Below are 27,160 nucleotides of genomic sequence, written 5' to 3' on the forward strand. Positions count from 1 at the left end.
TTGGATGTGCATCAACATCGATTTCACCAGTTTCCTCATCTCCCCTCCTCCTACCTTATCCCAGATGGAACCCTCTTGAATGGTCCTACCTGTCCATCTTCCTTCCCATCTGTCTGCTCCACCCTCCGCTCCGACCTATCACCATTACCCCCCACCTGCATATACCTATTGCATTCACAGCTACATTCCCCCTAGCCCCACACCCTCCACCTATTTATCTCTCAGCCCCCTTCCCCTCCCCACATTCCTGATGAAGAGCTTATGCCCAAAACTTCGATTCTCCTGCTCCTCGAATGCTGCCTGACCTGCTGTGCTTTTCCAGCACCACACTTTCCAACAGTACCCAGGGACCTACTTTTAATTGTTTAAGTCTTGTTTAATACCTTGCATTATCCAAATTAAAGTCCATCTGCCATTCCTTAGCCCATTGACCCAATTTATTTAATGCAGATTGGTAAAATCTTATATTTTTCAATATACAAATAAAACTGCTGGCTGATATTTGACCCCATCAAAGAATCATCCTGTCTTACATTCAATAGATCATGTTTCTACAGTTCTGTTTGTTCACAAATCTGTAGCATACTCATCTTGTCTCTAGGTGTTTTCATATAGACATGCTGATCGCTGGCTCAGAACCCCAGACAATTGGACTTCAACCTGTCTGCACTGTATGATCTTTTTCAGGAGTAATGTTCCTATTATTGTAGCTCTCAAGGTTATAGGTGTATGGAAACCTCCCAACTTATCAAAGAGAAGTCACAGGGAAGGCTATTTATCTAAGGAAGGGGATTTCTACCAATTTACTGCAGACGGAGGTCAGGAGAAACACTGCAGAAATATCAGGAATTTTAATTAGCTAGAAAATTCCATGGGCAAAATAATAGCCAACAGAGTCCATGAGATACATACTTATCTGTTTCACCTCAGAGGAAGGACAGTCAAAGGTTGACCATCGTTTGTCTAATCACTTTGAAAATATCCATTGTCTCTTTTGTCTAATTACTTTCATAGAAGCTTGGAATTATCCATCAAGGCTGGGCCCTAAATTATTATGGTATTTTAGCAGAAAGGTTGTGCTGGCTCCTCAGCCTGTATTGAGCACTGCAGTTCCTATAGTTACTACTAGGGGTGTCCTCACCAGCAGGTGGCAGTGGCTTTGGAGAGCCCAAGGTTCCCTGGGATTTCTTTGGGGGATGTTTGGAAGGTTTATGGATGTGGAATGAGGAGATATGTGAATGAAGCCCCAAAGGGTCAAAGGCTGCTCTCTCACTAAAGAGAGATGACTGATGGTGAATTTAGCCTGAGGGTAAGTAAAAGTGAGGCTGAGTAACTGAAGTTTTCAGCTCTAGTTAGTTGTGTTGACTGGTTTGTGAGACCAAAGTGAGCTTTTACTCTGAGAATCTGCTGTCTGGTCCTAAACTCTCCCACAAGGAGAAACAACCTCCCTGGACCTACCCTGTCAAGTATCCTAATCATCTTGTATGTTTTAACAAGGTCCCATTTTAATCTTCTAAACTCGAACAAATACGAGCCCAACCTACTCAATCTCTCCTCAAGAAAATCCCTGCAAAGCGGGATCGATCTATTGGACCCTCTCTGTACTGCCTCCAACGCAAGTATTTCTTTCCTTAAATAAGGAGACTGTTCACAGTATTCACAGTAAGTGTAATCTAAGTAGCATCTTGTGTAGTTTTACCCCTCCATTTTGATACACCATTCTTTTTGAAATAAAGGCCAACAATCCATTCACCTTCTCTATTACCAACTGAACTTAGACACTAGCTTTTTGTGATTCATGCACAAGCTCCCCAAATCCCATTGTGCTGCAACTTTGTGCAGTTTCCCCCCATTTAAATAACTTTCAGTTCTTCTATTCTTGCTGCAAAGTGCGTAACTTCACATTTTGCCACGTTGTAATTCATGTGCTGAGTCTGTGCCCAGTTTCTGTATCTCTCTGCAGACTCACTACCAATGTTCCCTTTAAGCTATACGGCTGTTTGCCAATTGGTATGTAGACACCTTGTCCTCTGGTTCTGGAAGCCATTGCTGCACATGGACTCAAATGTCCACAGTGTGGCAGGAAAAAAAATCAGATGGAAAGAAGAAAGGTTGTGCTGGCTCCTCAGCCTGTATTGAGCACTGCAGTTCCTATAGTTACTACTAGGGGTGTCCTCACCAGCAGGTGGCAGTGGCTTTGGAGAGCCCAAGGTTCCCTGGGATTACGTGCCTTGCCACCCATTCATGTGTCATCAGCAAATTTGATGATAGGACATTCACTCACATCCAAGATTTGGAGATGCCGATGTTGGACTGGGATGTACAAAGTTAAAAATATCACAACACCAGATTATTGTCAAACAGGTTTATTTGGAAGCACTAGCTTTTGGAACACTGCTCCTTCATCAGGTGGTTGTGGAACGTAAGGTCATAGGACACAGAATTTTTAGTGAAAGTATGATGTAACTGAAATTATATATTGAAAAAGACCTGGATTATTTGGGCATATTTTAAAATTGGGCATGTCGGTTTCAGTTCCTTCATATGTATATTCCAGAACTTTCTTAAAATTATGTTTTCAAGTGAACTTTAACAATAGGAGCCAAGTTGGCCCAAATAATGCATTGAAGGTGTGAGGTGCCCTGTGTGAGGCTGTCTGTGCCACAATGGTCAGATTGATTCTAATCTAAAAAAGGGATTTACAGAATTTTACAAGGATTTAAGCAGTTTTTGAGCCAAATAAAATGTAATTCTGCAAGTAATAAATTCACCCTGCAAACGTATGTGTGTGTGTGTGTGTGTGTGTGTGTGTGCGCGCGCGCACATGCATGTGGGTATGTGTGCATGGGGTGGTGGGGGGTTAAGCATGTCTGTGAGAGTGTGTGTGTATGTGTGTGAGTATAAAGGGGTATAAGTCTGTGAGAGGATGCTTGTGAGAGTGTGGAGGAATACGTGTGAGCGTATGAGAAAGAGCTTGTGTATGAGAGAGGATCTGTGTGACTGTATGGATCTGTAAGAGTGTGTATGTGTCCATAAGAGTGTCTGTTTCTGTGTCTGTGTGTGTGTGTGTAGAGCAGTGGGGTCACCTGTAGTGTGACATGAACCCAAGGTCTCAGTTGAGGCCATCCCCATGGATACTGAACTTTGCTATCAGTCTCTGCTCTGCCACTTTGCGTTGTTACCTGTCCCAAAGACCACCTTGGAAGACGGTCACCCGAAGGTCTGAGGTTAAATGTCCTGGAACGCTGTAATGTTCTCCGACTGGGAGGGAACACTCCTGTCTGTTGAGTGTTGAGCAGTGGTCATTCATCCATTGCCATAGCCTCTGCTTGGTCCTCACCAATGCGCCATGCCTCAGGGCATCCTTGCCTACAGCATATGATATAGACTACACTGCCTGAGTCACACGGGTACCTGCCACTTGCATGAGATGTGGGCATGTGGCAGATACTCATCATATATATATATAAATTTGTGGAGTGAATTTGTACTTGCAGGATTACATTTTATTTTGCTCAAAAACTGCATGAATCCATGTAAGATTCTGTAAATCCCTTTTTTAGATTCGAATCAGTCTGAACATTGGGCACAGACAGCCTCACACAGGGCACCTCACACCTTCAATGCATTATCTAAGCCAACATGGCAACTATTGTTAAAGTTCAATTGAGAATCTAACTTTTGAAAAAGTTTTGCAATTTACATATGAAAGAACTGAAACCAAAAGCCTATTCTAAATGATGAGAGACTTAACAAACAATCCAGGTCTTTTCAATATATAATTTCGGTTACATCACACTATAAAGTTTTGCTATAAATTCTGTGTCCTACGACCTTATACTCCACAACCACCTGATGAAGGAGCAGTGTAACAAAAGCTAGTGCTTCCAAATAAACCTGTAGGACTATAACCTGGAGTTGTGTGATTTTTAACACTGTCATCTAAATCATGAATGTATATTGTAAATAATTGTGGACACAGCGTTGATCCTTGTGGCACTCCGTTAATTACAGGTCGCCGTCTTGAAAATGTCCTTTTCTTTATATTCTAATGGTTAGCCAAGCCTTTATTAGTGTTAATATACTACCCCAACACAATGGGTTCGTAACTTTTTAAGTGCAGTACCCTATCAAACACTTTCTGGAAATCATGATTTGGAGATGCTGGTGTTGGACTGGGGTGTACAAAGTTAAAAATCACACAACACCAGGTTATAGTCCAACAGGTTTAATTGGAAGCACACTAGCTTTCGGAGCGACGCTCCTTCATCAGGTGATAGTGGAGGGCTCGATCGTAACACAGAATTTATAGCAAACATTTGCAGTGTGATGTAACTGAAATTATACGTTGAAATATTGAGCCTGTTAAGCCTGTTCAGCCTCGGACCTTCGGATAACCATCCTCCAAGGTGGACTTCAGGCAAGGCAGCAGAGGAAAGTGGCCGAGCAGAGGCTGATAGCTAAGTTCGGTACCCATAGGGAGGGCCTCAACCGGGATCGTGGGTTCATGTCACATTACAGGTGATCACCATTGCACTATATACACACACACACACGAACACAGGTACACACAGACGCGCACACAGACGCACATACACACCCTTATAGACACGCACACTCACACATGCACCCCCTCACAGACTTAAGACACTCTGCACTCACTATACACACACACACACACACACTTTCTCACACTCACAACCCCCACCCCAGACAGACACACACACACAGAAAAGACCCACATGCATACACATATTTTGTGGGGTGAATTTGTACTTACAGAGTTACATTGTACTTTGCTCAAAAACTGCATACATTCATGTAGAACTCTGAGCTCAAAAACTGCATGAATTTATGTAAAACTCTGTTATCTCACTTTTTAGATTAGAATCAATCTAAATATCAGATCATAGACAGAGAACACAGGGGGCTAACACCTTCAACATATTGTTTAGCTATCACCATTGTTAACAGCTAACTCGAGAATGCAACTTTTAAAAAAAGGTTTTGTGGTTTACACATGAAAGAAGTGAAACTATCACTGTATTCTAACAGATGAAAGGCTTAACAGACAATCAATTTTTCAATGTATAATTTCAGTTACATCACACTGCAAATTTTTGCTATAAATTCTGTGTTACGATCGAGCCCTCCACTATCACCTGATGAAGGAGCATCGCTCTGAAAGCTAGTGTGCTTCCAATTAAACCTGTTGGACTATAACCTGGTGTTGTGTGATTTTTAACTTTCTGGAAATCTACATCAACTAGTTCCCCTTTATATATCCTGCCTCGTACCTCCTGAATGAACTATAATACATTTTTCAGGCAACATTTACCCTTCATGAAGACATGTTGATACTGTTATATTTTGCTAAGTATTTCTAAAGTCCTGCTGTCTGATCCTGTCTAATGTATGCTAGCATTTTATCAATGACAAATGTTAAGCTAACTTGCCTACGGTTACCTGATTTATTGTCTCCTTCGCTTTTTGAATAATGGTGTTAGTTTGTCAGCTTTCCAATCCTCTAGAGCTGTACAGGTGGCACAGTGGCTCAGAGGTTAGCACTGCTTCCTCATAGCACCAGGGGCCTGGGTTTGATTCCCACCTCAGGTGACTGTCTGTCTGTGTGGAGTTTGCAAATTCTCCCTGTGTCTGCGTGGGTTTCCTCTGGGTGGTCTGGTTTCCTCCCACAATCCAAAGATGTGCAGGTCAGGTGAATTGGCCATGCTAAATTGCCCATAGTGTTAGGTGCATTAGTCAGGGGTAAATATAGGGTAGGGGAATGGGTCTGGGTGGGTTAGTCTTCAGAGGGTTGCTGTGGACTTTTTGGGCTAGTGGGCCTGTTTCCACACTGTAGGTAATCTAATCTTTTCCCAAATCTAAGGGTTCTGGAAGTTTACTTCCAGTGCGTCCTATAGCTACTTCTTTTAAAATTCTTCGATGCAACCCATCAAGTCGAGGGGACCTATCAGACTCTGGCCTGTACAAAAACCGAAAGAACTGTGGACGCTGTAAATCAGAAACAAATACAGAAATTTCTGGAAAAGCTCAACAGTTCTGGCAGCATCTGTGCAGAGAAATCAGTGTGTGTCTTGGGTTCAGTGACCCTTCCGCAGAACAGATGGTAGCTGGGAATATGTCAGTTTATCTGCAGAAGATAGGGTCAGAGGAAGGAATAAGGAGTAAGTGATAGGTGGGAATAGAGCCCAAAGAACAGAAAACAATTGGACGGACAAAGGAGTGGTATCGATTTGGCTGCGAATGAATAGCTGTTAATGGAGACTGTCAGTAGCTAACAACAGGGAGTGTATAATGCCAGACTACCCGAATCTGATGCTTTATGCCAGTTTTGGAATTTCCAGTTTGCAGGCTCCAGCCCCCTCCTCTTTACCATGGACATGCAAACCCCCACCAGGATAGGCTCAGGGCTCTCTGTTTCTTTCCGGAACAAGGATGTGAACTGTCCCCATCCATCACCACCCTCCTCCGTTTGGCCAAGCTCGTCTTCACCCTCAACAACTTCGCTTTTAACTCCTCTCATTTTCTTCAGGTCATAGGGATGGCCATAAGTACCTGAATGGGCCCCAGTTATGCCTGTCTCTTTGTGGGATATGTGCGACATTCCTTGCTCCGGTCCTATTCTGGTCCCCACCCACAACTTTTTCCCAGATATGAGTGAGATTGTTGGTGCTGCTTCCCTCTCTCGTCTGGAATTGGGAAGTTTTATCGATTTCACTTTCAATTTCCAATCCACCTTCACTTTCACCTGGTCCATCTTTGACTCTCCCTTCCTCGACATCTCTGTTTCCATTTCTGGGGATAGACTGAGCACTAATATCCAATATAAACGCACCCACTCCCACAGTTACCTGGACTATACATCCTCGCATCCTGCTTCCTGTGAAGACTCCGTTCCATTCTCCTAGTTCCTCCATCTCCATTGCATATGTTCCGAAGTGGCCAACTTCAACAAGGGAGCCTCCAAAATGTCCACCTTCTTCTTCAATTGAGGACTCCCCCAGCACCATTGTTGACAGGGGTCTCAACCGGGTTTGATCCATCTCCCGAAATTCTGCCCTCTTCTCCTCTCCCACAACAGTGATAGGGTTCCCCTCGTCCTTACCTACCATCCCACCAGCATCCACGTTCAGAAGATCATTGGTGCTGCTTCCACCACCTCCATCTAGATGCAACCATCAGACCCACATTTCCCTCCCCTCACTTGTCCACCTTCCGTAGGGACTGTTCCCTCCAGGACATCCAGGTTCACTCTTCCTTTACTCCCAAAACCCCCCCACAACCCCACGGCATCTTCCCCTGGAATCGCCAAATGTGTAACGCCTGCCCATTTACCTCCTTCATCCTCAGTATCCAAGAACCCAAACACATACCTTCCAAGTGAAGCAGTGCTTTACCTGCACATCACACAATCACCGTCACAATGGGGTCTCTTCTACATTGGGGAATCAAAGCGTAGACTGGGTGATGCCTCCACTGAACACCTACATTCTGCCCACAAAAAAGACCTTGTGTTTCCAGTTGCCTGCCACTTTAACACATCACTCTGTTCTCTGGCCAACATCTCTGTCTCATGCTTGCTGCAGTGCTCCAGTGAAGCTCAATACAAGCTGGAAGAACAACGCGTCATTTTCCACTAGGGGACCCTGCAACTCTCTGGACTCAATATTGAGTTCAATAATTTTAGGGCCTGAACCCTCCCATGCCCTGGACCCCAACCCCACAACCAGGCCTTGTTACCACATAGGTAAAAACAAGGATTGCAGATGCTGGAAACCAGTGTCTAGATTAGAGTGGTGCTGGAAAAGCACAGCAGGTCAGGCAGCATTCAAAGAGCAGGAAAATTGACGTTTCGGGCAAAAGCCCTTCATTAGGAATCGAGCTTGTTATCACATAGTCTGCAATTATGCACAACCTATTGTTAGCAACTAACAGTTTCCATTAGCAGCTATTCACCCTTTCAGCCAATTTGTTATCCACTCCATTGTCTAACTGTCTTCTCTCTCTTTGGGCTCCATCCCCACCCTTCATTTACTCCTTACCCCCTTCCCCCAACCTATCTTCTGCATATGAACCAACATTTCCTGAGCTATCATCTGTTGTGAGGAATGGTCACTGAACCCGAAATGTTAACACTGATTTCTCTCCACAGATGCTTCCAAACCTGCTGAAGTTTTTGCAGCAATTTCTATTTTTCTTTCTAACCTGTATAATTTCTCTCATAATTATTTCGAGCAAGTTACTGTGTTTACTTCACCCCCAATTCCCCTCCACCTCTCTTCCCCCAACCCTAGCCCCTTGATTACTTGGTATTTTTGGAAAGATACTAATGTTGTGTACCATGACGACTGATGTCACGATATTTATTCAATTCCTCTGCCATTTCCTGGTTCCCATTATTTCTCCAGCATTGCTCTCTAAGGAGTCTCTCTTTTCCTATTACTATTTCAAAAAGTGCTCACTATCCATTTTTATATAACTTGTTAGTTTGCCCTCACAGGTTATTTTCCCACTTAATTTTTTTCTGGTCATCTTTTGCTGGGTTTAACAATTCCCAATCATCGGATTTACCACGAATCTTTGCTTCATTTGATGCCTTTTTGCTTTAATTTGATGCAATCTTCAGCTATCCTTAATTATGCTATGATTTCATTGAAAGGCAGAACAGAATTGATGGTCAGATGGTGTACTTCTGTGCCTTTGTTTTATGATCTTATACCAATCTTTGAGGAATTAATGTTAAATTTCATTCTTATCTCACAGTCACTGCCTTCCCCATGTTGCTCAACACTATTCATTTTATTTTAAGTAAGTAGTATCTTCTAAATACAAGTTGCTGTAATTGAACAGGGTACACTGAGGAAAGGGCGCATTCATTAAAAAGAATGCTGTTAGATTTTGTAATGCTGTTAATCATTTTGTAATTGAAACATAAGTTTGATTACATATTTGTATGGGGTTTTGGCTAAGGAAGAAGAAAATTCTCCTCCATCTTATTAGTTCCTCAGTGCTAAAACCCACTTTATTTCCAACAGACTACCAAAATTTCTCTCTGGCAAGAAGCAATGGAAACAGAAGTTGATGATTGGCAAATGCATCAATTAGTTACCTTATAGACAAGACCCCAAACCACAGGCCGACCAATGAAAACACACTTGGCTCCAATAGCTAAAGCCTTGAGCACATCACTTCCTGTACGGATTCCGCCATCCAAATAAACCTCAATTCTTCCTTGGACTGTATCCACAATTTCTGATAGGGCATCTATCTGCAAATGTTAAACAGGCGTTACTCGCTGTCTTTCATTATGTTGTTTGGAAGTAACAGCAATAACTGTGAGAACCTAACAAAGAAATTTGCTGATTATTAGTTACGATGTGGTGAATTTTCAGTTGGATTGAATAGTTTCAATATCTCATCCAGCATGATATAATCATAGCTTGATTGTGGAGAACTCAGTCTTTCTTGAAAGGATTACATATCTTCATTGTTTGGCCCAGGAATTCTTGATTAAAAATTTTCCACACATCCACCAATTTTACCTTAATCAATTCCCTGCAGTGCATCCCTGTAACAAAGAGTCCAGTGCATAGAATAATTTGACAAAATTCCATTTTTTAAAATTATTCATTCATGGGATGAAAGGATAAGTGAGCCGCTTTCTTGAACTATTGTAATCAACACGGTGTAGAAATATCTACAGTGATTTCAATTAAGGAGTTCTAGGATTTTGACTTAACAGCAGTGAAGGAATAATGGTATAGTTCCAAGTCAGAATTGTGTATGACCTGGAGGAGAACTTGCAAGTGATGGTTTTTCCATATATCTATTTAACTGGCAGAGATTGTGGATCCGGCCTCTCTAAGTTGCTGCAGTGTACCTCGTAGACAGTACACACTGAAGCTACTGTGTGCCAGTAATAGAGGGGGTGAATGTTCAAGGCGGCCGGGATGTCAATCAAATGGACTGCTTTGTAATAGATGGCAAAAAGTTTCTTCAGCATTGTTGCAATTGTATTAATTCAGGAGTATGGAGAATATTCCATCAATTGTAGATGTAGATGCTGGACTTTGTTTAGGGAGTCAGGAGATGAGTTACACTGTGTGCAACCTTTTCTTGTGCAATATGAGACCATGAGACATAGGAGTGGAAGTAAGGCAATTCGGCCCATCGAGTCCACTCCACCATTCAATCATGGCTGATGGGCATTTCAACTCCACTTACCAGCGTTCTCCCCGTAGCCCTTAATTCCTCAAGACAACAAGAATCTATCAATCTCTGCCTTGAAGACATTTAGCGTCCCGGCCTCCACTGCACTCCATGGCAATGAATTCCATAGGCCCACCACTCTCTGGCTGAAGAAATGTCTCCGCATTTCTGTTCTGAATTGACCCCCTCTAATTCTAAGGCTGTGTCCATGGGTCCTAGTCTCCTCGCCTAATGGAAACAATTTCCTAGCGTCTACCCTAGTATTTATGTGGCTGGTCTACTTAAGTTTGTGGTCAATAGTAAATACCAGGGGCATTCAATGATAATAATGCTTTTGGATGTCAAAGATGAAATGTTAGAACCTTTCATCGGAAATGGTCATTTCCTAGCACCTAAGTGTTAGAAATGATATTTGCCATTCATCAGCCCTAGCCTGAATGTGGTCCAGGTCTTTTTGCATGTGGGTATGGATTATTTGGTTGTGAATGGTACTGATACTGTGTAATCATCAGCAAGAGTTCCCACTTCTGACCCTATGATATGCTGAAGGTCATTAATAAAGCAGATTAAGGTGGTCGGGTCCAAGATAAAACTCTTAAGAAATGTATTCAGTGATGTCTTAGTTAAGAAATCTGACTACCAACTACCACAGTCATCTTACTTAATCTAACCTGACTCATCAGTTTCCTAAGAAAGTTTTGGAGTTTTTTTTCATTCAACATTCTTTGCATAAAACATGAATTTAATGTACTGCCTGATGAAAAATGGCATTGTTTGAAGAAGAATTATGAATTATATTTGGTATCCTGGCCAAAATTACTCCCTCAACTGACTCCCAGATTAACAAGTCATTCATCTTATTGACTGTTCGTAGGGACATCTGTGAAAATTGGCAGCTGTGTTTGCCATGCAATAACAGTACACTGCTTCAAGGTGAAAGTTTAGTCATGGGTTAAGGAGGGAAAGTAAGATAAAATGTTTGAGAGAGATAAATGGACTGACCGTAGCTGGGCCTCCATCAAGCTGCCTGCCACCATGGTTTGACACAATGATACCTTGGACACCATGCTCCACTGCCAGTTCTGCATCTTCCTTGGTTAGAATGCCCTTAATAATTATAGGCAGGCGAGTTAAGGACTGAAGCCAGCAGATATCTTTCCAACAGATTGAGGGATCCAGAGAATTGGCTGGTACTCCATACAGCTCTACTTCACTATGATCCTGTTTGTACAGAAGAATAGTTATATTTCAGTAGTCAGTATCAGTAAGAAACACAACTTAAAGATTGTAAGGCCAGTGATGACCTAGGTGTCTATCAATGGTTTCTTAACTCGATGCACAGATAACTTTCCAGTATCAGCTATGTGGCAGAAAGCAAATAACTTACACCCATGCAAATAACTGAGTTTAAGATTATTGGTTTGAAGCAAGAATTTTGCCTAACAAAAACTTAAATAGAAATAATTGTCTAATAATTTTTGTGACTTAGTAAGCAAACATAGAACATAAGAATATAAGAAATAGGAGCAGAAATAAGCCATCTGACTTTTTAACATGCTCCACCATTCAATAAGATCATGGCTGATCTGTTCATGGACTCAGCTTCACTTACCTGCCCACAGATCATAATTTAATTCCTTTGCTGTTCAAAATTTATCTTTGCCTCAAAAACATACAGTGAGGTAATCTCAACTTCTTCACTGGGCAGGGGATTCCATAGATTCACAACCCTTTGGGTGAAGAAATTCCTCCTCAACTCAGTCCTAAATCGCCCCCCCTTATTTTGAGGCAATGCCCCTAGTTCTAGTTTCACCTGCCAGTGGAAACAAGCACTCTGCTTCTATTTTATATGCTTCTAGAAGATTGCCTCTCATTTTCTAAATTCTAAAGAGTTTACACCCAGTCTACCCAATTTCTCCTCATAAGCCCAACCCTCTCAACTCCAGAATCAACCTAGTGAACCTCCTACAGTTAGGTCTCTAACATGATGGTTGCATTCTTGTATAACCCCACATTATGGGAAGATCGCACTTTAGAAACAGTGTTTAAAGATTTGGTAATGTTATCACATCACAGCCAACACATTTGAATGTCTGTGCTTTAGAAACAGTATCCCCAATCCGTCAATCGTATACAGCTAATTTGTTAATGAAACGCGTGTTATAGCAGAACAACCTTAACTTGCACGATAACAATGGTATTTGTCATGTTACTAAAGAGGAATCAGTGGAAGCTTGTAGTTCACTCAGTGCTTTGTGCCTGTCAATATTGGGTCAGAAACTGGTTCATGGCTGATCGGAAGAGGTTTGAAATGGATGTTGTAAATGCCTAACGAGTCTGGTAAGAGGACACTGCCAAATTATTTGCAAATTTTAATGATCTGTGAGAACTAGTTGCAGCTCAGAAGCAGTTTTCTGGTTAAGTATTCTTGGTGGAGTGGGGAAAAGAAAATACAGAGAGGCTAACCAATTTAGTTTGCAATCCCCTTCTGGTACGGACTGATAGTGTGCTTTGGTGCTCAGCACCTTTCTCTCTCCTAAAAAGTGAATGCCATGTAATCAAACTTTAACCTTTTGATTTTCAAGTATTCCAGTATATGTAATTTGGAGCAAGGGTGAGATGATGTGGAAACGACATAGCTGTGGAACACAGGAAGAACATTTCTTTTCACTTCTATTAACAGGTTTATTCATAATTTATAACTCCTCTCCTGGAAGTGTTTGCTCTTTTGTCAAGATATGCTTCATATGGATCATGTCGTACCTAAACACAAGTTTTAACTTTATCATTCATTTCAACCAGCCCTGGGTCTTGCCTTCAACAAGATTTACCTATGGGTTTTACCTGACAGCAGTCTAGAGGGGTGAACCCGTCATCTTGCCATTCTATACCCAGCATCACTGAAGTCAATAGGCATAACCTGGCCAGGATCACTTAACTTCATAGTGCACTTTTAAAATGAGAAATGTCATACCTCAAAAATGCCATCAAAGTTTTTTACTTTGAGGTGAGGTGGTAGCTTAAAGTTGTTCCTGATGTCATTTCTCCGTTTGCCAGTATAAGGGACATCCACAGTTAGAACAATGGCCTTGTACCCGTGTGCTTCCACGCGATGTACTAGCTGCTCTGAGAGTTTACGGTTGCGATAGACATAAAGCTGAAACCATCGAAATCCATTAGGTGCTGCGGCTGAAATCTCTTCCACAGAACAGGTGGAGTATGTGCTTGCAATGTAACATGTGTTCATGGCTTCAGCAGCTACAAGACAACACATAAACTGATCAAAATCCACATTGTTAATTGTTGAGCTTGTAGACTGTAAGATTTTCATGTTCTTTGACTTTGAAGGAGTTCCATTAGATTTCTGTCATTTAAATTCTTGGATCTAGGTTCAGTTTAGGAACTTCTGGCTCTGAGGCAAGGATCATCACTGCCTCTGACCCAGAAGCTCCCAGTTTGAATCCTGCACTGGGATTTGATGGTCCTAGAGATGAGGTCACAACCTGAGCAAACTGGGGATTGTCAACCTGTAAATGCTTCTGGTATGTCTATAGTAGACATTAAGAGCAGCAGTTTCCTGTTTTCTAGAACCATTTGTTAGCTTGCAGTGAAACAACTTCTTGAAGGTAAAAGATTCTAAGACCGGCTTTTTACCATAGGCTGACATGACAAGTATGTTCCTCACTTTGAGGTTCTCCGGATGATGGTGAGATTCATTTTCAGCCCAAGGGGAAAAATGTAAAATTTTTCCTTCCTTGAATTTTCAAGGTACTTTTCATTAGATGTTAATTTAGCCATTTTGTCTTCGCAATTGTGCCCACATGACTGCATCAGGCTTAAATATGCTGAATATTTACATTTTTCTACTTTATCTTATTATCACAGGACGTAATGATTTTATTTACATCTGTTAGACATTTGCACTGGTCTAATATTATGTATCATCAAAATAGGACGTAGTTATAATAGCATACCTCCATTAATAACAATGCTGATTGCATTATTCCTACATTTACTCCTGTCTTCACACTCCTTCAGCTTAGACATTAATTTAATGGTACTGGAAAATGGTCACCAAAAAGTTTGGTTATAAAATTTCCTGCTCTGGGATCAGAAAGCCACAAACATTGGAAATATTTCGATCTTGGTTATGTATTTGTTCATTAATACTTGCAAGTCGTTTAAAGGGACTCGTGTTCAAAACTCACATTGATTGCATTTCATCACAAGGCTGTGTTAACATGTCTTTATGTACATCACTGCAACCATATGAATACAGTTATGTTTTGAAAAGAAAATGTCTCTTATGAAGTACCACGGGCTGTACTCATCTCCCCATCATGCCATGCCATGCAGTGGAAAGCAGTAGGTGCGATTCCTATGGGAAAACCGATCTCCATTCCCTGGATGGTTACCCTTGTATCTGTTACGGAGACATCCCTTAGCATTCGCGGACGCAGGCGGATCCTGCAAAATTAGCAGAAAACCTGAAATTACATTAAACTCTAATGGCTATGTAATCTATGTCATATAACATCTGCCTTAACATAAATGGTGTTACTGTGCGACCTGAATGTGAGGTATTGTTGGGGGAGAAGGCAGAAAGGAAAAGGGAGAGGAAGAATGAAAACTCACAACAGCTCCATCACAATTTCTGTTCCATTTAAAACAGACTCCATTATAAGCCCCGGTGGGATTTTCCAAACAGGCTTTTGCTCAGGAAATAGAGATGAACCTCCACTCTAACTTAATTTATCTTTGCAATAATACCATGAGTGAATAAACAACTCAAAGAAGAAAAATGGCAGAACAGCCACTTGATATTTATGTAGCATCTTTGAAGTAATGAAATGTTTCACAGGACACTATGAAGTAAAACTGAACACTGAGCCGCAAATTGTTGTTGTTAGTGAAAGGTTATCAAAGAGGGAGAAAAGAATAGTAGTGAAGCAGAGAGCTCTTTGGAAGCTCCAGGACCCAGCAGCTGATGGCAAGGCCACCAATAACAGAGCCATTAAAATGAGAGATGAGAATGAGATGAATAGAGCAATGCTGTAGAGTTGTATGGCTGTGGGAGACCACAGTGATAGGGAGGTGAGAGGCCAGGGAAGGGCTTAAAAATGGAGATTAGAATCTGAAAATTGTTGTGTTGCTTTACTGGGACCCAATATGTATCAGCGAGTACAGGGTAATGGGTGAACTACACTTGTTGCAGAAATTAGATTACTTAAAGTGTGGAAACAGGCCCTTCGGCCCAACAAGTCCACACCGACCCGCCGAAGCGCAACCCACCCATACCCCTACATTTACCCCTTACCTAACACTACGGGCAATTTAGCATGGCCAATTCACCTGACCTGCACATCTTTGGACTGTGGGAGGAAACCGGAGCACCCGGAGAAAACCCACGTAGACACGGGGAGAACGTGCAAACTCCACACAGTCAGTCGCCTGAGTCGGGAATTGAACCCGGGTTTCAGGTGCTGTGAGATAGCAGTGCTAACCACTGTGCCACCATGCCGCCCACAACTATGTAATTTTAGTGCTGTCGTGGAAGAGGGCCAGAATTGTGGTATTAGTTTTTAGAGCTACAGAGCAAGGGACAAGTGCAGATTTAATTTCTCAGCATTTAGTTCCCATTCTAAAAAGACTAAATGGTAAAGAATCATGTGGAGGATGCAAGTTATTTGAATGTGTTTGTACATGCATCTGTATTGTGCCTGCGTATGTGTGTGCATGGAGACAATGGAACAGTAAAGAAGCACACCTACTGGTCAGTTGTGTCTTTCTTATTATCTGTGAACAAACTAACTGGGTAGTAGTTGGGGTAGACTAAAGATAATGCATAAATAAACAAACTACATAGGAGTAGTCCACCTTGGACTTTTCCTTATATGACACAATTGCCAATCTAACTTATAATAACTAGATTGGTTACCCTTGATAGTGCAAGAATAAAGAAGTAAAGAAATAGTTTTAGATCCACTGGGACAGAGAAGGTTAATGGGCATCTATTATAAGTTTTCAAAATAAGTTGTAATCTATGAAGACACTGGTGTCATCTCACTCTTGATGACTGATCAGAGGCTAATTTAGGGAGGAGAACAAAGAAGTGCAACAGTTTTTGGATGATCCTACATAACATAATGGTCAGAGAAGAAAAGTAATCAATTTTGTTTTCCCTGGATTGATCACCTTCAGAAGTATCTTTACTATGCTCAGAATTAATCTTTTCAGTAGCGTTCAGCTGAGCTTAACTGGGTATGAGGGATCTATAGCATGGGAACTCCTACAGACCTGGTCCCTTAAATTGGATGGCATAGAGAGTTGTCTGTCTTCTCAAATTGGTTCTTTCCAGGAGCTTGACTTCATTTGAATTGGTTTCTGTCCAAATTCCTCACCCACACAGAAAGTAAAACTGCTACAATGCAACCTCCTTGATTCTTAAAAAGTTCATATCCTAAGATTTCAAACTCTTTCAGAAATATAACAGGACCTGCATGATATTCTACAGTTAAATATTCTTTCCTGAATAGAAATTCAGAAGCAACTATTCAACATAATGCATATTTAACAAGATGAAGAATATATAACTGGGTCTCAAAACCATTTGGAACTTTCTTTCTTATCATGTTTCAACAATATGTGACTCTGCAATTCAGCTGATTTGGGTCTCATTTAGTATTTGACACAAACCTTTTATAAGCCATCAGATTGTCATCTCTAGTACAGCATTCATCTGCCCCAGCAGCGTAGTAATCCCAGGTGGTTTTGGGTAAATGTTCCTTAGCATACACCTCAAAGTCAGACAGACATACCAAAGACATCTCTGGGTCACACAAAGAAGATCTGAAACAATAATGGGTGCATGGAAATTTTAACAGGAATTTCAATCTCAAACATTATCACAGCAAGAAAAGACAATAAAGGGACCAAAAGATTATGTGTACACCAGACAGTGAAGAAATGTAGTCCTAACTTAAAAGTGCCAAGGGTCCTGAATGGATTAAGAAGCTTTTGCTTTTAAGTCAAAAATCACAAACCAAGTATTCCTATTATCCAATCAGTTCTGTAAAATGTCATACTCAACTCAAAACATCAACTCTTTCTCTTTCCACAGATGCTGCTAGATCTGCCGAGTTCCTCCAGCATTTCTGTGTTGCTTTTAGATTTCCAGAATCCACAGTATTTTGCTTTTATTCCTATAATTTGTTCTGTTTATATTATGAGGAAGATTCTGACATTTTTATAGCAATTAAAAAGTTAACCCTTTTTAGAGCACTATAAAATGCTATTGTCTTTAAAACTGTTTGATATTCCAAACAATCTGTGAGTTCTTGATTGTTCCATTTCTTTTCAGATTATGCATCAATAAATATATTTTAATTAGTAGTTACTCTCTCTCTCTCAGCTCTTCCCAACCCAATTGTGGCTAACAGGGAGATCTGAAACTGTAACATTAGAGGGAAACCATCACTTCTCAGTCTCTCTTCAAATCCCACATCATCCTGATATAGACTGGTATCAGCATTTCTTCATAGTTGCTATGTCAAAAATCTGGGACTTCCTTTTGACCTACAACTAAGGATAGTGAAGGTTACTAGAGATGGGCAATAAATGTGATCATGTCAATGTTGAACAAACAATAAAAATTCAAAATCTTGTAGATCTAGCACATTGAGGAATTGTTCAGAGCTTTAAGTATTATATTAAAACAATTGTGCTAATTCTAGAACCTTGGATGAGAAAGGACTCTGCAACTGAAAAATTGGTACATGTCTGACTGATGTCTTTTACCACAGCTAAATGATCTGGATATTGTGGACAGTAGTGATGGAATGGCATTTACTGTTCACCTCAATTATCAGAGAGAATGGGCAAGCTCAATGAAGACAGGTATCAGTCTCTTTCAACTCCATTATTTACAGGGGTACTGAGATAATGAGACTTGAATAATGGCAGAGGCTTGTTGAAGCCAAAACCTGCACAGCAGAGGATCAGCAGGGTAGGGATGCACTTTTTAAATGTTGCGCCATTGGTAATTTCGCAGCAGGCAGTAAGGACACTGGGGAATGCTGCTCCTCCAGGTGCGAGGAAGAAGGCAGCCATTGAAAACAAATCTACATGTGTCAAAGTAACAATGGATGTCAGCAGAGAAGTATGTTGCCAATTTCTAGATACAGGGGAGAGACAGCAACATTGATCATTCAAGTAGAAACTCCTCACTCTGCTTTCCCAAGCCTGTTGGCTATCACTCCTCATACCAGCACACTTTGCAGATGCATACATCTCCATGTCTCACATCCCCATTTGGCCAGTTACACATTGTCACTTATCCTCACCTCATTGAAAAGTCCTACTCATCCTTTACAGTGATCGCCTCACACTTCTAAACTCCAGCAGAAGTAAGGCCAGTCTGTCCGAGCTTTCCTTATAGGACAACCCACTCACTCCAAGTATCAATCTAGTAAACCTCCTCTGAACTATCCTCAACCCAAATAAAGAGACCAGAACTGCACATTGTAAATTTCCTGCCAAACTACAATGTCACATTTTCCCACATTATATTCATATCTCAGACTTTTGCCGACTAAGCCCACTCACCTGTCTATATCAATCTGCACCATTCTTATGACCTCTTCACAACATACTCTCCTAAATTTCTTTACACTATATTTATATTTAGCCACTGCGCTTTCACTCCCCCTCTCCCCTCCAGTCCAAGTCATTATTCTTTATTCATTCATGGGATTTGGGCCATCAGTGGCTCAGCCAGCAGTTATTGCCCATTTCTAGTTGTCTTGAGAAGGTGGAGACTTGCAGGTGGTGGTATTGGAAGGGGCTGTCTAAGGAGCCTTGGTGAATTTCTTTAGTGTATCTTGTAGTTGATACACACTGCTGGTACTGATGCGTCGGTGGTGGAGTCAGTGAGTGTTTATAAGTGTGATGCCAATCAAGTGTGCTACTTTGTCTTTGATTGTGTCAAGTTTTTTGAGTTTTGTTGGATTTGCACAGATCCAAGCAAATAAGTACTCCATCAGACTGCTGACCTGTGCCTTGAGATAGCAGACAGGCTTTGGAGAGTCAGAAGGTGAGTCACTTGCTGCAAAATCTCTGCCCTCTGACCTGCTCTTATCAGTACTGTATTTATATGGCTAGTCCAGTTCAGTTTCTGATCAATGTTGATAGTGATGGATTTGTGATGTCAATGCCATTAAATGTCAACAACTGATGATTAGATTTTGTCTTGTTTGAGCTGGTCATTGCCTGTTACTTGACTATTGATATAAAGTGTAAAATGTTCAGGCTCCAACATAGATTCCTGTAGGATTCTTCTTGTCACATCCTGCCAAACTGAAAGTCCCAATTATACATATCTATTTTCTGCTAGCCAACCAATTTTCTATCCATGCTGGTATATTGTTGCCTAGCATCAACACCTTCTATTTTATGCAATGACCTTATATGTGGCATCTTGTCAAAGGTCTTCTGGAAATCCAAGCACAGAAGATCTAAGGCTTCCCTTGTATAAACAGTTTATGTCACTCCTTTGGAGTACTTCAGTAAATTGGTTAAATGTGATTTCCTTTCCGGATAACCATGCTAATTCTTCCCGACTGCCTTGACATTTTTGAAATGCTCAACTATAAACCCTTAATGATCAAATCTAACTCCTTCCTGATGGCAGATGTCAAGCTAACTGACCTATAGTTTCCAGTTTTCTGCCTTCCACCCTTCTTAAAGAGCAGTGTTATGTATGCTATTTTCCAGTTTGATGGAGTCTTTAAGGAATCTAGCAAATTTTGGGAAATTAGCACTAATGCATTTACTACCTTATTAACCATCTCCTTTAAGACCTAGGATGAATTCCATCAAGTTGTGGGGACTTGTCAGATCATAGACTTGTTCAGCACTGTTTTCTAATGATTGTAATCAATTACTCTCTCCTTTCCAGCTCCTGATTTACAGCTATTACTGGAATAATGTTTTAACCATCTAGAGTGAAGGTAGATGCAATTTTTTAATTTATTCATTTCATGCACCATTTCCTTTATTATTTGCTAATAACTTTCCACTCTCATTCACTAGAGAAACCAACACTCCCTCAATTATTATTTTCCTTTATAAATACCTGTTGTTGGATAAGGCTGAATTTAACAGGAACTGCTAAGAGTCTTTACAATAGTTGTTAAGTGAGTGGATTTACACTGAGTCATTTAGATCTGCTAAGAGCTAAGATTGCAGGAACTCCGTAACTGCTGTCTCTAGATCTGATGAAGGAGCGGTGCTCTGAAAGCTAGTATTTTCAAATGAACTCATTGGACTATAACCTGGTGTTGAGTGACTTTTGAACTCTACCAAATAAGGCATGCATTTGGACAAAATATTCATGTTTTGCCCTTTCAAATTTGTGAAAGCTATGCGCACTCACATATCAAGACTTTAGTTTGTCTTTTTTGTTAACCTTGTAACATTTAGTTTTGACTGTTGGTACATTTTTAGGCTCATTTGTTCTGTTCATTCCAGCATCCCCTGACCCTCATTTCCCATACGATTGTTCCCACCACTAATGCTTAAGTCAAAGTCGTCCCTACTTCCCTAATTACGTGGTTTCCTGGAATGCAGGTTCCAGCACAGTACAACTGCAGCCTATCCCAATGTAAAGGGTCATAGAGTCATAGAGATGTACAGCATGGTACAGCTTCGGTCCAACCTGTCCATGCCGACCAGATATCCCAACCCAATCTAGTCCCACCTGCAAGCACCTGGCCCATATCCCTCCAAACCCTTTATTCAGACACCCATCCAAATGCCTCTTAAATGTTGCAATTGTACCAGCCCCCACCACTTCCTCTGGCAGGTCATTCCATTCACATACCACTAGTATAAGTCCTGCTAAGATTTGCTTTCCCAAAATGCAGCAACTCGCAGTTGTCTGAATTAAACTCCATCTGCCACTTCTCAGCCCATTGGCCCATCTGGTCAAGATCCTGTTGTAATCTGAGGTAATCCCCTTCGCTGTCCACTACACCGCCAATTTTGGTGTCATCTGCAAGCAAACTTACTAACTGTACTTCTTATGCTCGCATCCAAATCATTTAGGTAAATTACAAAAAGTAGAGGACCCAGCACCGATCCTTGTGGCACTCCACTGGTCACAGGCCTCCAGTATGAAAAACAACCCTCCACCATCACCCTCTGTCTTCTATCTTTGAGCCAGTTCTGTATTCAAATGGCTTGTTCTCCCTGTGTTCCGTGAGATCTAACCTTGCTCACCGTTCTGCCATGGGGAACCTTGTTGAATGACTTACTGAAGTCTATATAGATCACATCTACTGCTCTGCCCTCATCAATCCTCTTTGTACTTCAAAAAACTCAATCAAGTTTGTGAGATATGATTTCCCATGCACAAAGCCACGTTGACTATCCCTAATCAGTCCTTGCCTTTCCAAATACATGTACATCCTGTCCCTCAGGATTCCCTCCAACAACTTGCCCACCACTGACATCAGGCTCACTGGTCTATAGTTCCCTGGCTTGTCCTTACCACCCTTCTTAAATAGTGGCACCACGTTAGCCAACCTCCAGTCTTCTGGCACCTCACCTATGACTATAGATGATACAAATATCTCAGCAAGGGGCCCAGCAATCACTTCTCTAGCTTCCCATAGAGTTCTAGGGTACACCTGATCAGGTCCTGTGGATTTATCCACCTTTATGTATCTCAAGACATCCAGCACTTCCTCCTCAGTAATTTTGCAAGGTGTCACCATCTATTTCCCTACAGTTTATATCTTCCATATCCTTCTCTATGATTCCCACTTTCCACATACTAATGTCAATGCCTCTTGCACCAGAATTCACTTCACTCACATTGGTCTTTGTGGCTCGCATTCATTTTGCTAATCTTCTGTGCCGTCTGCCAGTTGGCATGTGGCTCACGGTTTATTACCCCTAAGGTTCCGTTTTTCAATTTGGTGCCCTGCAACTCGGTCCTTTTCTTACCTGTGTTGTTGCTATGTACATTCCCCCCCCTTCCCACTCTATGTTTCGGTCCAACCCTGAGCAGATGTCCTGAATCCTGGCACTGTAGGCTTTCTAGACTTGCACTCTAACTGCACAGAACAGTGTCAATTCCATCTCTACCTTTATGAATACCATCTTCTGTTATTTGTTAAAAATAATACCAGCCAAGAGGATCAGAACAGTCAGAGCTAAGATAGAATTAATCCAAGTCCCTCTTCACAGGGCTTTCATTTTGTGGGAGTCATAGAAAAAGGAAGATAAAAGATCTGTTTTTTAAAAAATCCTTTCTGGGCATCACTGGTAGGTCCAGCATGTATTACCCATCCTGACATTTCCCTTGATCTGACTGGCTTGCTTAACCATTTCAGGGGTCAGTAAAGAGTCAACTAAGTTGCTGTGGACCTGGAGTCACAGGTAGACCAGACCAGATAAATACAGTAGATTTCCTTCTCTACAGGACATTGATGGATTTCCAAAATGCCAGTATTTCCTGATCAATTACACAATGACACTTACTTGGATGTTTAACATAGTGTTACATTATCCGTTTAGTTAACTGGATAGTTCACTTTACCACTTCATTGTCCAAATGTACCATCTTTTGCTTGCCATCTACCAAATAGTCTATGCCTTGTAAGGGATGGTAAGAATTAAAGCCTCTGGTTTGGGCTAGTGGCTGAGCTATATGAAGGGGGAGAGATGAGGCCAGTGGGTACATAATTGGTGTGACAGATTAACTGGCTATCTTGGACATCCTGACAGCTTAGTGTGTGGCCATAAGGTGTCCATGTCACGTTAGGTTCATCCTCCTGTTGAAGGCAATATTAAAATCTGGCCATGGCTGCACTCACTTGCAAGTGCAAAAGATTCCATGGAACAATTTTGCGATAAAAGTTGAGGAGATTCACCTGGTGTCCTCACCGACATTGATTCCTTAATGAACATCATCAAAAAAGACATGTTTTCTGGTCATTATCACTGTTTTTAGGATATTGCTGTGCACAATCTGACTCTAGACTGCTATTTACTTAATTGATTTTGAAGCACGTTTGGACATCCTGAAGTTATGAAAGGCCCAATATAAATACACTGCATTGTTTTTGCAAAGTAATACTTTCTTCCACCTAGACTCCAGTCCTCGATACTGTTAGAAAAGATGGAGCTGACCACTAGCATTCTGGAAATATTGGCTGATGAATAATGAAGAGCTGCCCCGACTCCCCTTCTCTCAAAACACCTGAATCACATTTTCAACATCCCAATGATCTATTCTATTACAATTCTGGTGCTTAAAGGCTTCTGTTGTACTCTTCTATCAGTATTTGGGTTCCACACAAGTATCATCAGCCATATCTTCAGAGAGTATCCTTTATCTCCAAGGAGACTGGCTCCGCTTTCAGGTGTGAATATCTCTGGGAGTTCTGACTAGAGCAGGGTGAAAACATTCCAAAAGCTCCTGGGAATTATGAACTGATGCATGATAGTCATTTACTGGTTGCACCTTCTGCTGAACATCGACATGGTAGAATCTCTTTTTGATAATGACTGGAGGTGTTTTGATTGTTTTATGTGTGTAGTCAGTAACTCCCGAGATCTGTGGGAGAGTAACAAACCTGAGCACTAGTCATTCACACTGGATTCATAGGTATGTGATGCACAGATTTATTGGCTCTGGCAAATGTGGCATCAGTCTCCTGTGAGAGGTACCGATGGGCATTAAACTGCAACATTCTACAAATATCGCCAGCAGGTCTATGGAAGGAACAAAGAAATCACAGGCTCTGGTGAGTTTAACCACCATTGGCAATGCATGCCCACATGGTTCACTTGGAAAGATGCCACCTTTCAGGATGTTGCAAATCTCTGTGTCCATCTGACAGGAAGTTCTGAGCCCCATGAGGCTTTGGTGCTCAGTTATGTCCAAGAAACTGAAAACCTGTAAATCCCGAGTTGGGGTTTTGGCCTCTTGCAGTTTAGAGCTCCAATGTCATTACCTCTGTCCTGTGAATAGCAACCTCACTGTTTTCTGGACAGCAAATCATGTCTCAAGTATTTTTATGCAGTTTGACAATATTTAGATCATACAATTTATATTACCATAAGGCTCCAGCAATCACTGAAAGTCTCTCTGTCGCAAACATAGTGGGTGACACAGTGGCTCAGTTGTTAGCATTGTTGCCTCATAGCGCCAGAGACACTGGTTCAGTTCCAGCCTTGGGTGACTCTGTGGAGTTTGCAGTGGGAGAATGTGTGCACTTCCTCCGGGTGATTAGATTAGATTAGATTAGATTCCCTACAGTATGGAAACAGTCCCTTCAGCCCAACTCCAAAGAGTAACCCAGTCAGACCCATTTCCCCTATATTTACCCCTGACTAATGCACCTAACACTATGGGCAATTTAGCATGGCCAATTCACCTGACCAGTACATCTTTGGATTGTGGGAGGAAACTGGAGCACTCGGAGGAAACCCAAGCAGACACGGGGCAAACGTGCAAACTCCACACAGACAGTTGCCCAAGGCGGGAATTGAATTTCGGTCCCTGGCGCTGTGAGGCAGCAGTGATAACAACTGAACCACCGTGCCGCCCCGGCTGGTCCAGTTTCCTCCCACAATTCAAAAAAATGTGCAGGTTAGATGAATTGGTCATGCTAAATTTCCCATAGTATAGGTTATTAGTCAGAGTTAAATATAGGGTAGGGGGATGGGTTACTCTTCAGAGGGTTAGTGTGGATTTGTTGTGCCAAAGGGCCTGTTTCCACACTGTAGGGATTCTAATTCTAATGATCCGACAAAAGTTATGAAATACTCCAAAGTCCAGATTGCCAGCCAACTACATTAACTTAATCAATAATTCAATGGATTTTTGCAAACCAAAACCACTTCAGCTAACTGGCTATTTAATTAACAACAAGGGTCAGATTTTCAAGTTAATATATAAATTGTGCCAGTTGTGATCCTCTTTATGCAAATTCCAGCTTTATCTTTAGTCACACAAAACTGTGCGCAAGGCACACTAGTTAATAAAATATAATCCTGTTGGTAAATTGGTAACTGCTTATGAGATCTCTAGTATCCACTGATTTACTGTTACACCAGCAATTAAGCAATGATACTATTAACACTTTACTCCACTCAATTTGGTAGAATTTTTAAAATATATTTGACCATTTCAACTGTAGTTTAATGGTCAACAGTGTGTGAAAAAGAGCTAATTCTCTTTTTGGTCTGGTATTGGCCACCAATTTTAAATTGACTAATTTATTCCAACATAAACTTGAAAACACAAGTGAAAGAAAAATAGAAAACCACAATGTAATTACAATAAAGTTCACTTCACATGTCTCTGATCACTCGATTGACATGTGATCTGCAGTTGCTAAGGGAATGCAATCATGTGTCACCTTAAGGTCAAAATTCCTCAGCTACAAAAATGTTGCTGTGGTGAATCTCCAGTTTGACAAAGCTGCGATTTCTGATATAATCGGGGAGAAAGAACCATCATTCTTTGTTCTGACTCTTAACTGCCACCTGATGAGTGTTAAGCGGAAAGTCCTCCCAGCCAAACTCTTACAGAAATGTTTAGGGTGACAGGACTATAGGAAGAGAAACTCCATACATAGCATCCCTTCTATCGGTTGAGCATCATGTAAGATTGAACCTTGCTTGGATCAAAAATATATTTAAGATCCATGAGAGGGTTTTGGCTTGTTTAACTAATCTCGCACGTCATGGTTCTAATTGGCCTTCTTACAATTGAGGTTAGACAGGTCTTTATCAATAAAATTTCCTGGCCATTGGCACTGTCTTGGAAGTAGAACCTGTTCCCCTCTGGTACAAATGTAATAAAAATACTGCTAAAATGTGCAGCGAAATTGTTAGACCATGAAGTGGATACATTTCTTTCTCTATATATCTGATTAGTATATTTAAATGATGAGAAAGAAAAACCTTCTTAGTTCTTCAAACAGCTACATTCTGTGCGAAAATTCTATATTAAACAGGAATGAGTATCACTTCAAGTGACTCACACTTAGTAGGTCTGTTAATATTATTATGACTACCTTTGAGGAAAAAAGCGAAATGCAAACACAATGAATAAAATAAGAATGAACAATCCTTTTCTCATTGCAAATGCAGCGAGTTTCTTTCCTGTAAAGACGTATATTTGTAAATAATCATGTATCATTGATTCTGACTGTTAACAAAGAAGTTTCTGCACTCATTGAACATTTATTCACTCTCCAAAATGCAATAAATTTGGCTTCAAATGAGAACTTTAGCCACAATCTGACCTGATGGCGAAAATTCCAATCTCTGTTGCTCTTCTTGCCTGTTCATGAGATTTCCACTGTACAGATGGAGGAAGTGGTAGAATTCAGCAAGCTAAGCACTATCCTCTTATCATTTGCAAATCTTTCTGTAAAACAGGAAGAATAGAGAGCACAGGACATTCCTTAGGTCCTAGTGCCAGTCTGGGACAGAAACTGCTTTGTTTGTATTTATGCTGAATTTACTGAGTCTGTTCTAAACAGCAAAACATAACAATTGAATAGTAACACTTTAAACATGTAATGAATACATTAATGGTGTGCAATTAGAATTTCTTGAACAAGTTAATCGTCTAGTTAAGGTGATTTTAAGTGACACTTGGATCAGCCAGCTTTATTTGCATGTTCCTTCCCACTTGCAGTGTGGCTGCATTATTTTAGAATACAGTGGATCAATTAAAAATCAGTTTGCATTTCTGAGTGTGTTCCATAAGATTTAAGGGGTTGAACCATAATTCCCGAAAGGATCAAGATCATGACCTTCAGTTTCCTACTGCCGCTCACATCCCGCTCTTCCTATCATTACACAGCCTGCTCTCCTTGTGTCACTTAGATTCTAGGCGATGCCCCCT

The 27,160-nt window shown here is 41.1% G+C and overlaps 1 protein-coding gene across 2 annotated transcripts in view; it reads right to left on the minus strand.

Moving 5' to 3' along the window:
* hao2 (hydroxyacid oxidase 2 (long chain)) overlaps window positions 1-26,614 on the minus strand; it is a 37,093-nt gene extending 10,479 nt beyond the window's left edge. The window contains exons 1-6 of one of the 2 annotated variants that reach the window (XR_009645240.1): window positions 26,553-26,614; window positions 16,927-17,079; window positions 14,546-14,697; window positions 13,205-13,488; window positions 11,233-11,451; window positions 9,131-9,285 (exon numbers count right to left, since the gene is read on the minus strand). Coding sequence is in view for 1 of the 2 variants with exons in the window: in XM_060833094.1 (XP_060689077.1) it covers window positions 9,131-9,289; window positions 11,233-11,451; window positions 13,205-13,488; window positions 14,546-14,697; window positions 16,927-17,057 (945 nt within the window). In the remaining variant the exon portion in view is untranslated. Of the gene's footprint in view, window positions 1-9,130; window positions 9,290-11,232; window positions 11,452-13,204; window positions 13,489-14,545; window positions 14,698-16,926; window positions 17,080-26,552 lie in introns of both variants that reach the window. The other variant, XM_060833094.1, reaches the window with a different exon arrangement.
* Between the last annotated feature and the right edge of the window lie 546 nt (window positions 26,615-27,160).

Source organism: Hemiscyllium ocellatum, chromosome 12, assembly GCF_020745735.1.
Source record: "Hemiscyllium ocellatum isolate sHemOce1 chromosome 12, sHemOce1.pat.X.cur, whole genome shotgun sequence".
NCBI lineage: Eukaryota > Metazoa > Chordata > Chondrichthyes > Orectolobiformes > Hemiscylliidae > Hemiscyllium > Hemiscyllium ocellatum.